We start from the raw sequence: 16,399 nt of genomic DNA on the forward strand, positions 1-16,399 counted from the left end.
TAATGATGTTGCAAGTAAATTTTCAATATAAAAAGTTAAAAACCCAAGTATTTAGTATTCCTGGACCGTCGTTATTTGTCGGTCATCTCTCAATCTAAATCTAGAATTTCAATTTAAGTGGAGAATTGGATTTTGGAAGGTCTCGGAGACAGCTCCTAGTCGCTCCTATGTTTTTTTAATTTTTTGTTTTAAGTTTTTACATCTAAGATATATGGAGGGGCCGTCATTGGCTTCAAGGCGTTTTTGAACGCCTTGGTGGTGTTTTTGGACGCCACACTTGGAGGTTTTGGTTTGGGAGAGGAGCCAAGTCATATATTGTGGTGCATAGGTTGTCCTTTGTCGCTACCGCCTACATGTTATCAACCATTCATCTTTTTTTTTTTCTACTTTGTTTCACTAGTGATGAGGGGTCTTGCTCTCGTTGGTGTTTTGATGTTCACACTCGTGGATATTTTCATCTTTCGTTCATAATAACGGGTGTGATTTTTACCCCGATTAGTTTAATTCCTCTGTTTGTTTAGTGTTTGGTTGTTTGTTTTGACTGCAAGATATGTTTCCTTGCAATTTTTGTGTAGTCTTCATGCTATGAGTTTCTCAATCTCGGTTGATCGGATTTTTCTCTCTAACTCTAGAGAATCTGTTAAAGAGTTATATGTAAATTGTAGTGTACCTTTCATGGATTATTTCCATTTGTGGCGTCCAGCGGAGAAGTTTCCTATAGTAGAGGCTGTGTATATAGATTAATGTTTGGAGTTCCTTTCCATGTTATGAAATAACATTTTACATTTAAAAAATTGATACTTATATAGCGTTTTTATTGCAAGATGATTTTTCATAACCAAGACATACGCAAACTTTATTAAACTCAACCAACTTGGCTGTTGAATTTGAGCAAAAAACCAGAGAATACAAAAAAAAATTCTATTCCATTTAAGTGTGGCAATTAGACTCAACTACCTAAAAGTAGTACGGTTTTTGTTTTTGTTTTGATTTTGATTTTGATTTTGTTTTTGTTTTTGTTTTTGTTTTGAACTTGGGGACTAAAAGTAGTTTTAGCAAAAAGAAGAAGAAAAAAAAAAAAGAAGAGTCACCTCAAAAATAGGGATCACAGCAATGGGTGACAACTTGTGTTAATATAGGCCACCTTGTTGTCAATCCGTTTAGTAATCTTATCAGAAAATATCAACACAAATATGACCTATTTATTAATATATCAGTACATATTAATCCATACACAATTTATTTATTAATCGTGTCAACCTGTATAACTCATTTAAAGTAATATGTTGAATACATAATTGTATTAATTTATTTAACATGATTATAACACTAGCCCATTTAACAAGTTTATTTGTTCAAATTACTAGTGAAAGTTACTTATAAATCTTAAAATTCATGTTGTGTGTTAAATCAATCATATAAACTAAAAAATTATATTACATATAATTAAGTTTTAAATAACATATAAACTTAATTGTGTTGTTGCGTGTCAATTCATGTTAATGGTTTGACCCAAACACTTACACGTTTGTTAATCGTGTTAGCCGTGTTCTACCCGTTTTGACTCAAACTCATTTATAATAAATTTAAACCCTCTAACTTCATGTCATGTTTGTGTTATGTTAATATATTTTGATTTAAATTACTATCCTTACACTATATAACATCTTTAGGATCTATTTTTTATCTCAAAAATCTTAAATTGAAACTTCAAAAAGCAGAAATCACTCTTTTTTAAAATAAAATTATAAGAACGAGTTATGACATAACCCACATTACATTTTAAAGTAAAAAAGTTTGATGATAGATTCTCATAGTTCACATCCCTAAAAGGGAGAGACACCAGTGAAAATAAAAATATTGAATTAACTAAAAACTAGATAAGTTTCGCCTATAGTTGTCGAAAACCAAGCTCCATTTCCTTTCTTCTTCCTCCTCCTCCTATTCTTCTAAACTTTAAAAGGAAGAAATAACTTGAATTGGAAAGGAAAATGATGAGGGAGAGAGAGAGAAGGGAAGGGAAAATGATTTGGATAAAAAAAGGAGTTCTCAAGGGAAAATGATTTGCATAAAAAAAAAGGAAAGAGAGAGAAGGGAAAAGAAAATGATTTGCATAAAAAAAGGAGTTCTTATGGTGAGAGAAGGGAAAATGATTTGCATAAAAATGGTAAGACATGGTATTTTTACCCTATCGGTAGAGCATGTTAACAAAAACCATTATATCAAAATTGCAAGATCAAAAATGTGTTAGGAACCCATTAAAAATTAGCAAAAATAAGAAACTAACGTGGTACATTATTTTAAAGGATATTTGCGTTACGGGTCTTAAATTTTTTAATCTTTGGCATTTAGATCCCCAATTTAAGAATTTGAACATTCAAGTTCTTAAAAAATAACATTAAAATGACTTAGAATAAAATTAATTATGAGAATTATTGACAACAAAATATCGATTATAAGAGGAAAAAACAAGAATTTTATAAATATCGTTGAGGAAATTGATCATTTGTTCAATTGTATTTTGGATAAATTGGTTCTAAATTATAATGATGTAATTAAATAACAGCAACACAACAATTAATTATCCATTTACATACTTTAATTTTCTTATAATCTTTAATATTATAAAGGATAATTAAAGGTATGTAATTTGACAGTATGTAATTGGACAACTGATTATTACATTATTGTTATTTGGTTACATCTGTGTAGTTTTGAAGAAGAAACTTATCCAAAATATAATAGAAAAGATGGTCAATTTTCTCAATGATATTTATGAATTTCTTGTTTTCTTTCTTCGTTTATTATCAATTTGTTGTCATTTTTAACATTACTTTTGGACAAAAAGTCTTATAATATCATGTTAATTAACTCCAAAAAAAAAAAAATAGGGACTGAGGATATTAATAGATTAAGGCATCGTTCACTTTGCAAATTCGAGTTGAGATGTGACATTTTCTGAGAGTTTTTTACTGTAAAAACTTAAAATTGAAAACTCAAATCGGTGAAATGAACGAGACCTAAGAGTACGAGGACCTAAGTGTTTAAATTTTTAAAATGGAGACTAATGGTGTCAACAAATTAAGAATTTGAGGATCTGAGTGTTCAAATTATTAAAATGGACACTAACAGGTGCCAAGATTAAGAGCTTGGGGACCTGAGTGTCCAAGTTCTCAAAATAGGGAATCAAACGTCAATGATTAAGGGGACGTTTGTTTCCTATATTCGTCTCTGATTCTGAATCATGATTCATAATTTTCTACAGTGTTTTTTCTCACAAAAAAATACACGTAAAAGAGAATGATTTTAAATCATGATGCTGAATACATAAACCAAACGTCCTCTAAAACATTTGAAGACCAACGACGCAAATATCCTTTATTTTAATAATATATATACTCTCGTTTTTCACCATTCACCAGTAATTATCAATTCAAAAGGTATCGTTAGGGCAAAAATACCTATCATCTTATATGTATTCAAAATTTTTTTTTTAAAAAGAAAAAAAAACCTACTTCTTAGTAAAGAGGTATCAAAGTGCCTTTACCATTTACATACACATATAGTTGTAAAATATAACTTATTAGTAGTGTTGATTATTCATAGTAGAGTTCTCATTATTATGTAAATGAGTTCTCATTTATGACAACAACAGGATCATAACGAATACATTCATGCCAAGATTGGAATTGGTGTATTTAGTTAGTGAATTTATGTCATAATTTAAATTATAATTTGTAATTTATTATACATAAATTAAAAATAACTTTAAATTATAATTTTAAACACATAAATTAAATGGGGTATAGATTTAAACTTAATTTCGGAATAGTAAAAGAACAAAGAAAAAAAAAAGTTCCCTCAGAGAAGAAAGAAAGTGCTATTCCTTTCAGAACACGTTCATCAATCAGCGATCAACAGTCAACCAAAGAAGAAAGAAACAGAGGAATTGGAATTTCCATAATATACAGAATAATAAAAGCATAAATATATTTTTAATTTTGCTTAATGAGTAAGGAAAAATAGCTTATATAGAAGGGAAGTGATCACCTGAAACTGAATTCCAAGTATCTCTTTTAGGGCTTTATTGTTCTCTTGTCTCAGGTAAACGACTTACGATCTTTTCTTTCTACGTCGTAATCATCATTTATTTTTGTTCTTCCTGATTATTTTTTTTCCGCTTTTAGTCTAAATTGAAAGCAATAAGGGAAAAAAAATAACTCGTACAGGTTTTTTTTCCTCTTCTTATGGATCTGAAATGAATCCCGATTCTTTTGGCTTTTAGGGTTTAATGTCTGTAATCTTCATAATTCGATTGTGGGGTTTTTTATTTTCTTTTGGGGCTTTTGCATTATAGGAGATTATTTTGTTTTCCGTTTGTGTTCGAATTTGGATTTGAAATTTGAAATTCTTCAATTCTTTTTTTCTCTCGTTAGAATCTTTTTTTTTTTTTACCCTTCCTGAATTGGAATCTTTGGTTATTATGATGTTAAATTGATGGGCCAATTCTATGTCTATGTGTGCTTGTTTACATTTCAATGTTTCTACATAAAAAGCAAAATTTGTATGTTTTAGGTCTGAAAGTTATTAAGTTGTCAAGGATTAGAAATTAACTTGTATTCTCTGATGGCGCTTCTAATTTGGCATCCTATTGTATTAACTCAATCCCAGAAAGATTATGGCGTCTAATTGTCGTTTCAGCGTCATAATTCGTACTGATCGAGAAATTGATCTTGGTGTTCAGAATGTGTTCGTGAAAGGAAAAGGTTAAGAATGGTTAATATGTAGATTAATATGGGAAAAAGGTATCAACATTTCTAGTCCAAAATTGCTTAGCTTGTAATGTGGATAGATATTCCGTAGGTTTCGCTTCGGTATAGTTGATAATGCTACTAAAGGATTATTGTGATGCTCTTGACATTTCATGGGTCGTCATCGTAAACGATTTAACTTGTTTTCAGGCATTATAACAAACTTAGTGATGACATCAAGAACTTTGAGAAGAAGGCTTCATCATGCTGATGTTGATGGAAAGAGGCAAGAGCATTTAGAAACATCAGATTTGGATGGATTGAATGAACCTCTACTTGGGAATTACAGGCACGACGATAGGCATTCAGAGGTGAGGCTGCTTTTGATTTTCTGCGGTCTAATGATTCAATGACGATGGGAACTTGATTAAGCAAATTTGTGATGCCTTGTGTATTTTGATGATGTTGTATTCCATGGTTCTCAGCTTGAAGATCTCTTGGATGATGAACGGAGGAAAGAACACCGCCATTGGACCTTAGTATTTTCCCAGTTGATTGCACAATGGGCTCAGTGGCTTGGTATGTATGTAATGCAGTTAGTATGGTTTCTTACTTGAAATGGTATGCGATTTTTTTTTTTTTTTGTCCCCTCGCTGTTTGTGGTTTGGAAAAGGCTTAGTAGAAGTTTTGTGAATAGGATGTTGATCATAACTGGGCAGGTTCTGATTAAAAATAAAATCGACAAATAGTGAAAGATAGAGAAAAGTAGCACGAAACTAACATACTTTTGATATGTTTATAGTATAGTGTTGGTGGATGGCTTCTATTGTCTGTCTGGATATTTACGTGAGATGCTTTCCTTCTTTTTTCTTTTTTCTTTGATAGAAGTTTTAGTTTTTGGTCTTTGCAGCGAATATCGTAATTGGACCTGCATCTGTTGTTGGGTGGCTTTTGACCCTTCCTTCTGCTACACAGAATAGAGAAGGCAATAAGTTACTTAGACCTTCCCTTAGTCCTTTACAGGTTACCCTCTTGTGTCATACTATTCTCTATTCTTCCCCCCCTCCCCTCCTTACATGCTTGAACTTTTATTTCTTTTTAATTACTTACAAAATTGATTCTTGTCTATGATGTTTTATTACTATTATTATTTGGCGCTCTGTTTTGATGCTCCTATCGGAATTGTAGGCTTCTGCCGTCTTATCTTTCTTCAATTTAGTTATTAATATCAAATACATAGATCTCTTCAGAGTGATAATCTAATAGAAAGCTCGTAATAGGCCCTATAATTGTTAATAAAGCAAATTGAATCCTTCTGTGTTGAATTGTATTTAAAAGCTCTTTTTGTTTTTGTTTTTTGGTATGTTTGTTTTCCTATTGCTTTTAAGAGATATTATTTTTATTTGGATTGTTATCACTGGTGCCCCCTGAACTTTAGGGTAATTCTCAGTTTGCCCACCGAACTTTAGAACTCTCACTTTGCCTCCTGAACTTTAAATTTGTTCCCACTCAACTCCTGTTGTACTTTCTGTTAAGAACAGATAGAAAGAAAAAAAAAAAAAAAGAGCAATGCAGTCACGTGGTCTTTCTGTTTGAATTTGTATTAAAAACAAACAGATAATAACCACATGGCCACACTTAGCCCCCTCCATTTCCGTATGATTTTAACAGATTTTCTTATAGAAGGGCTTAAATGGGACAAATTCACAGGTCAAGGGGCAAAGTGAGAGTTTTTATAGTTTAAGGGGCAAAGTGGGAATGACCCCAAAGTTCAGGGGGCACTAGTGAAATTAATCCTTTTTATTTTTATTTTCCCCTTTTTCATTTATTCTGATCATTCTGCAGTGCATCTTCTAGTTTTTCTTTTTCTGATAATTGAAAGCGTGTTCTTGATAACTTTGTTGTTGGAAGTGGTTATTCCTCGTGGCCCTTTTCAAGGGTCCATCTTTTCTAAATGTTTACCTGATCTATTTTTCTTACACTATAAATTGTTAAGAAGTAGATACCTTGCTAATTTTATTCAAACTGCAATTTGTGTCTCTAGGAAGAAAGACTCAGAAATATACGGCAGAGGCTTGAAGTCCCCTTTGATGGTTCTTGTCTGGAGCATCAAGTAGGTTTCTTCCCAGTTTTAATCTTTCCATTTCTAAAGTAAACTGTTGTATAGCATTTGCAAGCAGAGGCGTTGGTAATTTTCATCCATTCAATGGCCTCGGAACATTTCTCGTTGGAATTGTTCCATTACGTTCATACATATAGCGCATGTGTGTGTGTGCTTGTTGGGGTTTTTTTCTTTTTCTCCCAGTTTGTTGATGTATTGTGCGTTTGCACGCGTGTGTGTGTGTGTGTGTCTGTTTGTCTTTGTTTTTTTTCCAAATTTGTTGATGTATTGTGTGTTCGTGTGCCTGTGAGTGCGTGAGAGAGAGAGAGAGAGAGAGAGAGAGAGAGATGATTGGTCTGTGTCATATCTGAGATGTACAGAATGACACCTTGAAGCTTCATTATTGATTACTAATTACCTGGTCATCAAAATTGAATTAGATGATAGAAACCATTCTTTACCTGATTGGAATGCTGTTTGTATGGTGCATGTTAACAGGGATAAAGTATTTGAAATAGAAAAGTAGTTATGTAATTTCCTTGTAAAAGTGGGTCATGATTTTATTTAATGAAGTCGTAAGTGACCAAAATGTGCAAAGGAAGGAGAAAAGCTAAGGCAGGAGTTTATTTGTTGCTGTTGGAGTGATCATGCATTGTAGAATAAATATGCCTTTTTTTCTAATTCATTTTACAGTCAATGAAATGAATAGATTAAATGTGGGATGCAGGGTGCACTGAAGCAATTGTGGAGGTTGGCATATCCTGATAGGGAGCTCCCGTCTCTTAAGTCGGTGCTTTGGAAGGAGATGGGTTGGCAGGGAACAGATCCCTCAACAGATTTTAGGTATGTAGTTCATAGAATCTCCTGTTCTGCTTTGGAGTTGATTAGCTTTCTGCTGAGATTTCTTCTTTGAATACTATCTTAAATTTCATTATAGGGGTGGGGGATTCATATCATTGGAGAATCTTATCTTTTTTGCTCAGAAGTATCCGGTATGATTTTTTTTTCTCTTTTTTTTTTTTTTTTTAATAATCTTTAGAGCAATGCTGTTTTTTTTTTTTACATCATTTCTCTCTCTTTTTTTTTTGTTGTTTTTTTTGTTTTAATAATCTTTAGAGCAATGCTGTTTGCTATTTTCTTTTATTCCTGATAAGAAATTCATTAGTCACTTGTTTCATTTAACCTGAGATCTGTGAAAAATCTAATATCTATATGATTTTCATTTTTTTTTTTTTAGTAGTATATGATTTTCATAATCTTTGTTTCTACTTGTCATTCGAGATATATATGTCACCTCTTCTTCAGTGTAGCATATGTAAACCCATCCTTTGAGGGGGAAAAAAAAATCCCACAGCCTTGAGTGTACTTTTTTCTTTCTCCTTAAATTCATGACTCGGTGCTTTAAATGTAGATCGATTTTCCGTTTGTAATGAGCAAAAATTACATTAAATAAACAGTTGAACTGCACACCAAAGAACATTTTTTGAATGAAAAAATAATTGGGACACGTTGTCGAACATCAAAGAACAATTAAAAAAGATATCGTGATGTAAGTCTTATCATTCCTACAATTGTCCGACGTCAAAGAACAATTTAACTGACACATTGTCCAACAGGAATTTATAAGTTTAGGTTCTAATTTAGGCTATTATTATTATTATTATTATTATTTACCATAATTTAGGCTATGCCCAATATTTAGGTTATTGTAGAAAGCCAAGTAATTTTGGTTTGACAAGGCAATGAAAGCTCTTGACAAAGTTGGGAATTGCAGCGAGGACAGCCTGTCTTTAAATCCCATTGGATTGGATTGAATTGTATCTCCTCTTGAGCACAACTGCACAAGACTATTTTCTGGGTGGACCATTTTAATTGGATGTAGTCTATGTATGCTATATATGTGTGTGTGTGTGTGTGTGTGTGTGTGTACATTTATATGAATATTTTCATAATGGTTCTTAATTTGTCCTCCACTTGACAGGAATCATTCCAGAGATTGTTGCACAAACAGGATGGAAACAGAGCTGAGTGGGAATATCCTTTTGCTGTTGCTGGAATCAATATATCCTTTATGTTGGCACAGATGTTAGATCTCCAATCAGGTAAAATAAATTTTCAGTCGATCTATGATACAATGTTCTGTTGTTAACAGCATTGATGCTTCTGCCTCTAAACAGACTGATCAATGTGCAAATCGGCCAGATAAGATTTGCCTCAATGATAATGCTTAATTCATTGTAAATCTCTTGGCAGGAGTGCCGTCGTCTTTGGCGGGAATCCGTTTTCTGGAACTGCTTCAAGAAGATGAAATGGCGTTTGATAACCTTTATTGTGTAGCCTTTCAAATGATGGATGCTCAGTGGCTTGCAAAGCGTGCTTCATATATGGAATTCAATGTAGATTTGTTTGATTCTGTTCTTTATTTCTTACTCATAACTCTGTGATTTAACCTTTTTTTTTTTTTTTTGGGGTAAAATTTTAGGATGTTCTGAAGTCTACAAGAACTCAGTTAGAGCGTGAGCTTGCGCTTGAAGATGTTTCCAATGTGAAAGACTTGCCAGCGTACAACCTGTTGAAAAGATGATCTCCTCGGTTCATGTAGTTCAATATCCCACATTTTCTTTCTGCAATATATATATTTTTTTAACGACATTTGTTTTATGGTTATAATTCTTTCTATTTTGAAAAATTTAATGAAGTGCCATAGACATATAAAAACGTATTTTTGACAGGGGTAATAACAAAAATTTCCCCTTTGTTAATTTGAAAGTGGGAATCCACTCTTTGGTTTACAAATGTGAAGATTAAATTATCAAAAAAAAAAAAAAAAAAAAGATTATCCCTTGTCATTTTCTAATAGAGCAGTACTATTTGATCAGTGAATCCCACACTCAAGTGCCTCCATCAGATATTGCCCCGCAATAGGACCATGTCACCTGGAAACACAATTTCGTAAATCTTTTTTAACTGAACTTTTGTTTCTTCTTTATGAGAAAACAATGGATAAATAAATAAATCTCATTATTGGTCTATCCAATGGCCATGGCACCATAGTCACCGCTGTTTCTGTCTCCGTCTGACCGGCAGAAGGCAATGAGCGGCTTGCCGGCGAACAGGGAACGCCAGATCTCAATGGAGGGGATGTGGTAAAGTTTGTTAAAGTAATTGAGGCAATATTGTTATTAAAGAAATTGTATTTTATCAATCAAAGATTGAGAACTCATTTTCATCATATCAAGTAGCTTAGAAACATCGATAAAAAACAATGGCATGCATTTGTGAGTACGGCTCTGTTTGAGAATAAGCATGACACAAGCCTCCATCTATGTATCTGACTATTGGGCGCATAACAACAATCAAAATCAAAATAAAAAAGGAGCCTGTGGCACTCATCGCTGACTTTTTGATCAATTTGTGAGAAGGCGATATATTCCTTTTAAATTGATTAATTTTGTCACTAATCTAAAAATTATTATTTGATTTCAGTAAGTAGGATTTAAAAACGTTTTTATCTCCTCAAAAATCAAATTTATGCACCCTTAAAAGTGTGCATCTATCATTCTTCAGTGTTTTTATTGATTTTTTAATTGACAGTAAGCCTCCGGGCATGGATATTCTTTCATTGGTATTTTTCTTTATTTCTAGAATTAGGTAGTTAGTTGAGTTTCATTTTAATTAGTAGGCTTCTTTCTCTCTTGTATCTACTTTCATTTTTTTTTCTTTAAATCACTCTCTCCACAAAAAAAAAAAAAGGAAAGACATCGACCCTAAAGAATAGAGTGAGTGAGATAAAATAAAGGTGCGCACATCAGTCTTTACCGCTACTGACTATAGGTGTTTACCAATCGCTCGCCTTTTCAGCCATTTTCTTCCACTAGGGTTGAAGGGTCCCGCTCTCCTTGATGTCCTTGCTTTTGTTTTGTTTTTTGTTTTTTCTCATTCCTCTGTAATTAGGGTAGCTCTTACCATGATTAGTTTACATATTTATCTTTTTTAGTTGTATTTTTCGTCCCTTATTTGTTTCTTAGTTTTCGTTCTGTGTTTCTCAACATCAATTGATTCGATTTTTTAATCGATTATAAAGGATCTGTTAAGGAGTCATGTACGTATTTGGTCTACCCTTTTTGGGTGTTTACCAATTATGGCATTTAAATTTATCGAGAGAATTGGTTATTTGTTGGCATTGTGTTTCTTGTAGTAGGAGGTTGTATCATTTGTGTAGATTAGTATTTGTATTGCCTTTCATATTTTATCATATATTTTCTCTTAGAAAGAAAAAGAAGAGCACAGTGCAGTACTGCGATATCCTAAAATTTTTTTTTTTTCTATGTACAATCAAAGTACTCTATTCTCAAAAAAAAAAAAAAAATAAATAAATAAAAATGTTAGGAGTGTAAAAAACAAAAGAAAAAAAAATACTAGGGTTAGTTACAGTTAGAGAAATGAGTGGATATTAGGAACAAGTGGCATGCTGGCAAGAGCGGAAAAGAGGAAAATACAGAGAAAGAAAAATAAGAAAACAATTACAACAAAAACAGTTAGATTAATGTGAGGGCAAATGTTGAACATTTCACAAAATATCCATATTTATAAAAAAAATAAAAAATAAAAACAGTGGAGCTATTTATTATTAAGAAACAACATAAGTTTCTTAAGAACATATTTTATTCACCAAAAAAATTAATCAATGAGGTATATCTAAGTGAGCTGTACAAGCCATATGTTTCGATTGAGTACTAAGAAAAATACTATATATTAACAACGATATTTCAAGCACTATCCAATATAAATATTTTATTAAGGGTTGATTTATCCCAAGGCTTAATGGACAAGGTGGCTCGTGTAAAACTCTACGAGATAATTTATGGATATGTGAAATTGTGAATATTTTGACATGTCTTTTGCAGAGCAAATATATTATATATATATATATATATATATAGGAGAAATGAGAGAATCCCACATTAAAGGTAAAAAGACTGATGGAGCTCAATTTCATGATGCTTCTGCTCGTTCTGGTGGAGTCCAATGAACTTATAGCACCAAATCCCTCCCCATCTCCCTCTCTCTCCTCCTCCTACTCATTCTCTCTCTCCTACTTCAATTCATGAAGACTTTTTGCGTGGTTGGCCATGCTACTATGTATGCTTTACCAAGCACTGCATAGATATATATATATAGGAGAAATGAGAGAATCCCACATTAAAGGTAAAAGGACTGATGAAGCTCAATTTCATGATGCTTCTGCTCGTTCTGGTGGAGTCTAATGAACTTATAGCACCAAATCCCTCTCCATCTCCCTCTCTCTCCTCCTCCTACTCATTCTCTCTCTCCTACTTCAATTCATGAAGACTTTTTGCGTGGTTGGCCATGCTACTATGTATGCTTTACCAAGCACTGCATAGATATATATATATATAGGAGAAATGAGAGAATCCCACATTAAAGGTAAAAGGACTGATGAAGCTCAATTTCATGATGCTTCTGCTCGTTCTGGTGGAGTCTAGTGAACTTATAGCACCAAATCCCTCCCCATCTCCCTCTCTCCTCCTCCTACTCATTCTCTCTCTCCTACTTCAATTCATGAAGACTTTTTGCGTGGTTGGCCATGCTACTATGTATGTTTTACCAAGCACTGCATAGATATATATGTATAGGAGAAATGAGAGAATCCCACATTAAAGGTAAAAGGACTGATGGAGCTCAATTTCATGATGCTTCTGCTCGTTCTGGTGGAGTCCAATGAACTTATAGCACCAAATCCCTCCCCATCTCCCTCTCTCTCCTCCTCCTACTCATTCTCTCTCTCCTACTTCAATTCATGAAGACTTTTTGCGTGGTTGGCCATGCTACTATGTATGCTTTACCAAGCACTGCATAGATATATATATATAGGAGAAATGAGAGAATCCCACATTAAAGGTAAAAAGACTGATGGAGCTCAATTTCATGATGCTTCTGCTCGTTCTGGTGGAGTCCAATGAACTTATAGCACCAAATCCCTCCCCATCTCCCTCTCTCTCCTCCTCCTACTCATTCTCTCTCTCCTACTTCAATTCATGAAGACTTTTTGCGTGGTTGGCCATGCTACTATGTATGCTTTACCAAGCACTGCATAGATATATATATATAGGAGAAATGAGAGAATCCCACATTAAAGGTAAAAAGACTGATGGAGCTCAATTTCATGATGCTTCTGCTCGTTCTGGTGGAGTCCAATGAACTTATAGCACCAAATCCCTCCCCATCTCCCTCTCTCTCCTCCTCCTACTCATTCTCTCTCTCCTCTCCTACTTCATGAAGACTTTTTGCGTGGTTGGCCATGCTACTATGTATGCTTTACCAAGCACTGCATAGATATATATTATATATAGAAATGAGAGAATCCCACATTAAAGGTAAAAGGACTGATGGATCTCAATTTTATGATGCTTCTGCTCGTTCTGGTGGAGTCCAATGAACTTATAGCACCAAATCCCTCCCCATCTCCCTCTCTCTCCTCCTCCTACTCATTCTCTCTCTCCTACTTCAATTCATGAAGACTTTTTGCGTGGTTGGCCATGCTACTATGTATGCTTTACCAAGCACTGCATAGATATATATATATAGGAGAAATGAGAGAATCCCACATTAAAGGTAAAAGGACTGATGGAGCTCAATTTCATGATGCTTCTGCTCGTTCTGGTGGAGTCCAATGAACTTATAGCACCAAATCCCTCCCCATCTCCCTCTCTCTCCTCCTCCTACTCATTCTCTCTCTCCTACTTCAATTCATGAAGACTTTTTGCGTGGTTGGCCATGCTACTATGTATGCTTTACCAAGCACTGCATAGATATATATATATAGGAGAAATGAGAGAATCCCACATTAAAGGTAAAAAGACTGATGGAGCTCAATTTCATGATGCTTCTGCTCGTTCTGGTGGAGTCCAATGAACTTATAGCACCAAATCCCTCCCCATCTCCCTCTCTCTCCTCCTCCTACTCATTCTCTCTCTCCTACTTCAATTCATGAAGACTTTTTGCGTGGTTGGCCATGCTACTATGTATGCTTTACCAAGCACTGCATAGATATATATATATAGGAGAAATGAGAGAATCCCACATTAAAGGTAAAAAGACTGATGGAGCTCAATTTCATGATGCTTCTGCTCGTTCTGGTGGAGTCCAATGAACTTATAGCACCAAATCCCTCCCCATCTCCCTCTCTCTCCTCCTCCTACTCATTCTCTCTCTCCTACTTCAATTCATGAAGACTTTTTGCGTGGTTGGCCATGCTACTATGTATGCTTTACCAAGCACTGCATAGATATATATATATAGGAGAAATGAGAGAATCCCACATTAAAGGTAAAAAGACTGATGGAGCTCAATTTCATGATGCTTCTGCTCGTTCTGGTGGAGTCCAATGAACTTATAGCACCAAATCCCTCCCCATCTCCCTCTCTCTCCTCCTCCTACTCATTCTCTCTCTCCTACTTCAATTCATGAAGACTTTTTGCGTGGTTGGCCATGCTACTATGTATGCTTTACCAAGCACTGCATAGATATATATATATAGGAGAAATGAGAGAATCCCACATTAAAGGTAAAAAGACTGATGGAGCTCAATTTCATGATGCTTCTGCTCGTTCTGGTGGAGTCCAATGAACTTATAGCACCAAATCCCTCCCCATCTCCCTCTCTCTCCTCCTCCTACTCATTCTCTCTCTCCTACTTCAATTCATGAAGACTTTTTGCGTGGTTGGCCATGCTACTATGTATGCTTTACCAAGCACTGCATAGATATATATATATAGGAGAAATGAGAGAATCCCACATTAAAGGTAAAAGGACTGATGGAGCTCAATTTCATGATGCTTCTGCTCGTTCTGGTGGAGTCCAATGAACTTATAGCACCAAATCCCTCCCCATCTCCCTCTCTCTCCTCCTCCTACTCATTCTCTCTCTCCTACTTCAATTCATGAAGACTTTTTGCGTGGTTGGCCATGCTACTATGTATGCTTTACCAAGCACTGCATAGATATATATATATAGGAGAAATGAGAGAATCCCACATTAAAGGTAAAAAGACTGATGGAGCTCAATTTCATGATGCTTCTGCTCGTTCTGGTGGAGTCCAATGAACTTATAGCACCAAATCCCTCCCCATCTCCCTCTCTCTCCTCCTCCTACTCATTCTCTCTCTCCTACTTCAATTCATGAAGACTTTTTGCGTGGTTGGCCATGCTACTATGTATGCTTTACCAAGCACTGCATAGATATATATATATAGGAGAAATGAGAGAATCCCACATTAAAGGTAAAAAGACTGATGGAGCTCAATTTCATGATGCTTCTGCTCGTTCTGGTGGAGTCCAATGAACTTATAGCACCAAATCCCTCCCCATCTCCCTCTCTCTCCTCCTCCTACTCATTCTCTCTCTCCTACTTCAATTCATGAAGACTTTTTGCGTGGTTGGCCATGCTACTATGTATGCTTTACCAAGCACTGCATAGATATATATATATATAGGAGAAATGAGAGAATCCCACATTAAAGGTAAAAAGACTGATGGAGCTCAATTTCATGATGCTTCTGCTCGTTCTGGTGGAGTCTAGTGAACTTATAGCACCAAATCCCTCCCCATCTCCCTCTCTCCTCCTCCTACTCATTCTCTCTCTCCTACTTCAATTCATGAAGACTTTTTGCGTGGTTGGCCATGCTACTATGTATGCTTTACCAAGCACTGCATAGATATATATATATAGGAGAAATGAGAGAATCCCACATTAAAGGTAAAAAGACTGATGGAGCTCAATTTCATGATGCTTCTGCTCGTTCTGGTGGAGTCCAATGAACTTATAGCACCAAATCCCTCCCCATCTCCCTCTCTCTCCTCCTCCTACTCATTCTCTCTCTCCTACTTCAATTCATGAAGACTTTTTGCGTGGTTGGCCATGCTACTATGTATGCTTTACCAAGCACTGCATAGATATATATATATAGGAGAAATGAGAGAATCCCACATTAAAGGTAAAAGGACTGATGGATCTCAATTTTATGATGCTTCTGCTCGTTCTGGTGGAGTCCAATGAACTTATAGCACCAAATCCCTCCCCATCTCCCTCTCTCTCCTCCTCCTACTCATTCTCTCTCTCCTACTTCAATTCATGAAGACTTTTTGCGTGGTTGGCCATGCTACTATGTATGCTTTACCAAGCACTGCATAGATATATATATATAGGAGAAATGAGAGAATCCCACATTAAAGGTAAAAGGACTGATGAAGCTCAATTTCATGATGCTTCTGCTCGTTCTGGTGGAGTCTAATGAACTTATAGCACCAAATCCCTCTCCATCTCCCTCTCTCTCCTCCTCCTACTCATTCTCTCTCTCCTACTTCAATTCATGAAGACTTTTTGCGTGGTTGGCCATGCTACTATGTATGCTTTACCAAGCACTGCATAGGATTGATATTATATCGTGCTGAGATAAAATACATTGAAGAATGCTGCAATTACTGCACGCGCAAGTGCTGGCTACCCCAACCAGTTTGGCCGTTTT

General features: G+C 34.9%; 1 protein-coding gene across 3 annotated transcripts; it reads left to right on the forward strand.

The window, feature by feature from the left end:
* Window positions 1-3,856: 3,856 nt before the first annotated feature.
* Window positions 3,857-9,970, forward strand: LOC21410543 (ELMO domain-containing protein A). Of its 3 annotated transcripts, none has more exons than XM_024175378.1 (10): window positions 3,857-4,104; window positions 4,962-5,122; window positions 5,237-5,330; window positions 5,662-5,774; window positions 6,796-6,864; window positions 7,580-7,695; window positions 7,790-7,844; window positions 8,834-8,954; window positions 9,106-9,248; window positions 9,335-9,970. In XM_024175378.1, the coding sequence occupies exons 2-10, from the start codon at window positions 4,982-4,984 to the stop codon at window positions 9,434-9,436; spliced, it is 954 nt and encodes a 317-aa protein (XP_024031146.1). In that variant the 5' UTR covers window positions 3,857-4,104; window positions 4,962-4,981; the 3' UTR covers window positions 9,437-9,970. The 3 variants fall into 3 exon arrangements, with proteins under 3 accessions (XP_024031146.1, XP_024031147.1, XP_024031145.1); XM_024175379.1 differs by lacking the exon at window positions 3,857-4,104 and adding an exon at window positions 4,169-4,229; XM_024175377.1 differs by lacking the exon at window positions 3,857-4,104 and having other exon boundaries at window positions 4,754-5,122.
* Window positions 9,971-16,399: the final 6,429 nt, after the last annotated feature.

This window comes from Morus notabilis, unplaced genomic scaffold (genome assembly GCF_000414095.1).
Source record: "Morus notabilis unplaced genomic scaffold, ASM41409v2 Scaffold78, whole genome shotgun sequence".
In the NCBI taxonomy this organism is placed as follows: Eukaryota; Viridiplantae; Streptophyta; class Magnoliopsida; order Rosales; family Moraceae; genus Morus; species Morus notabilis.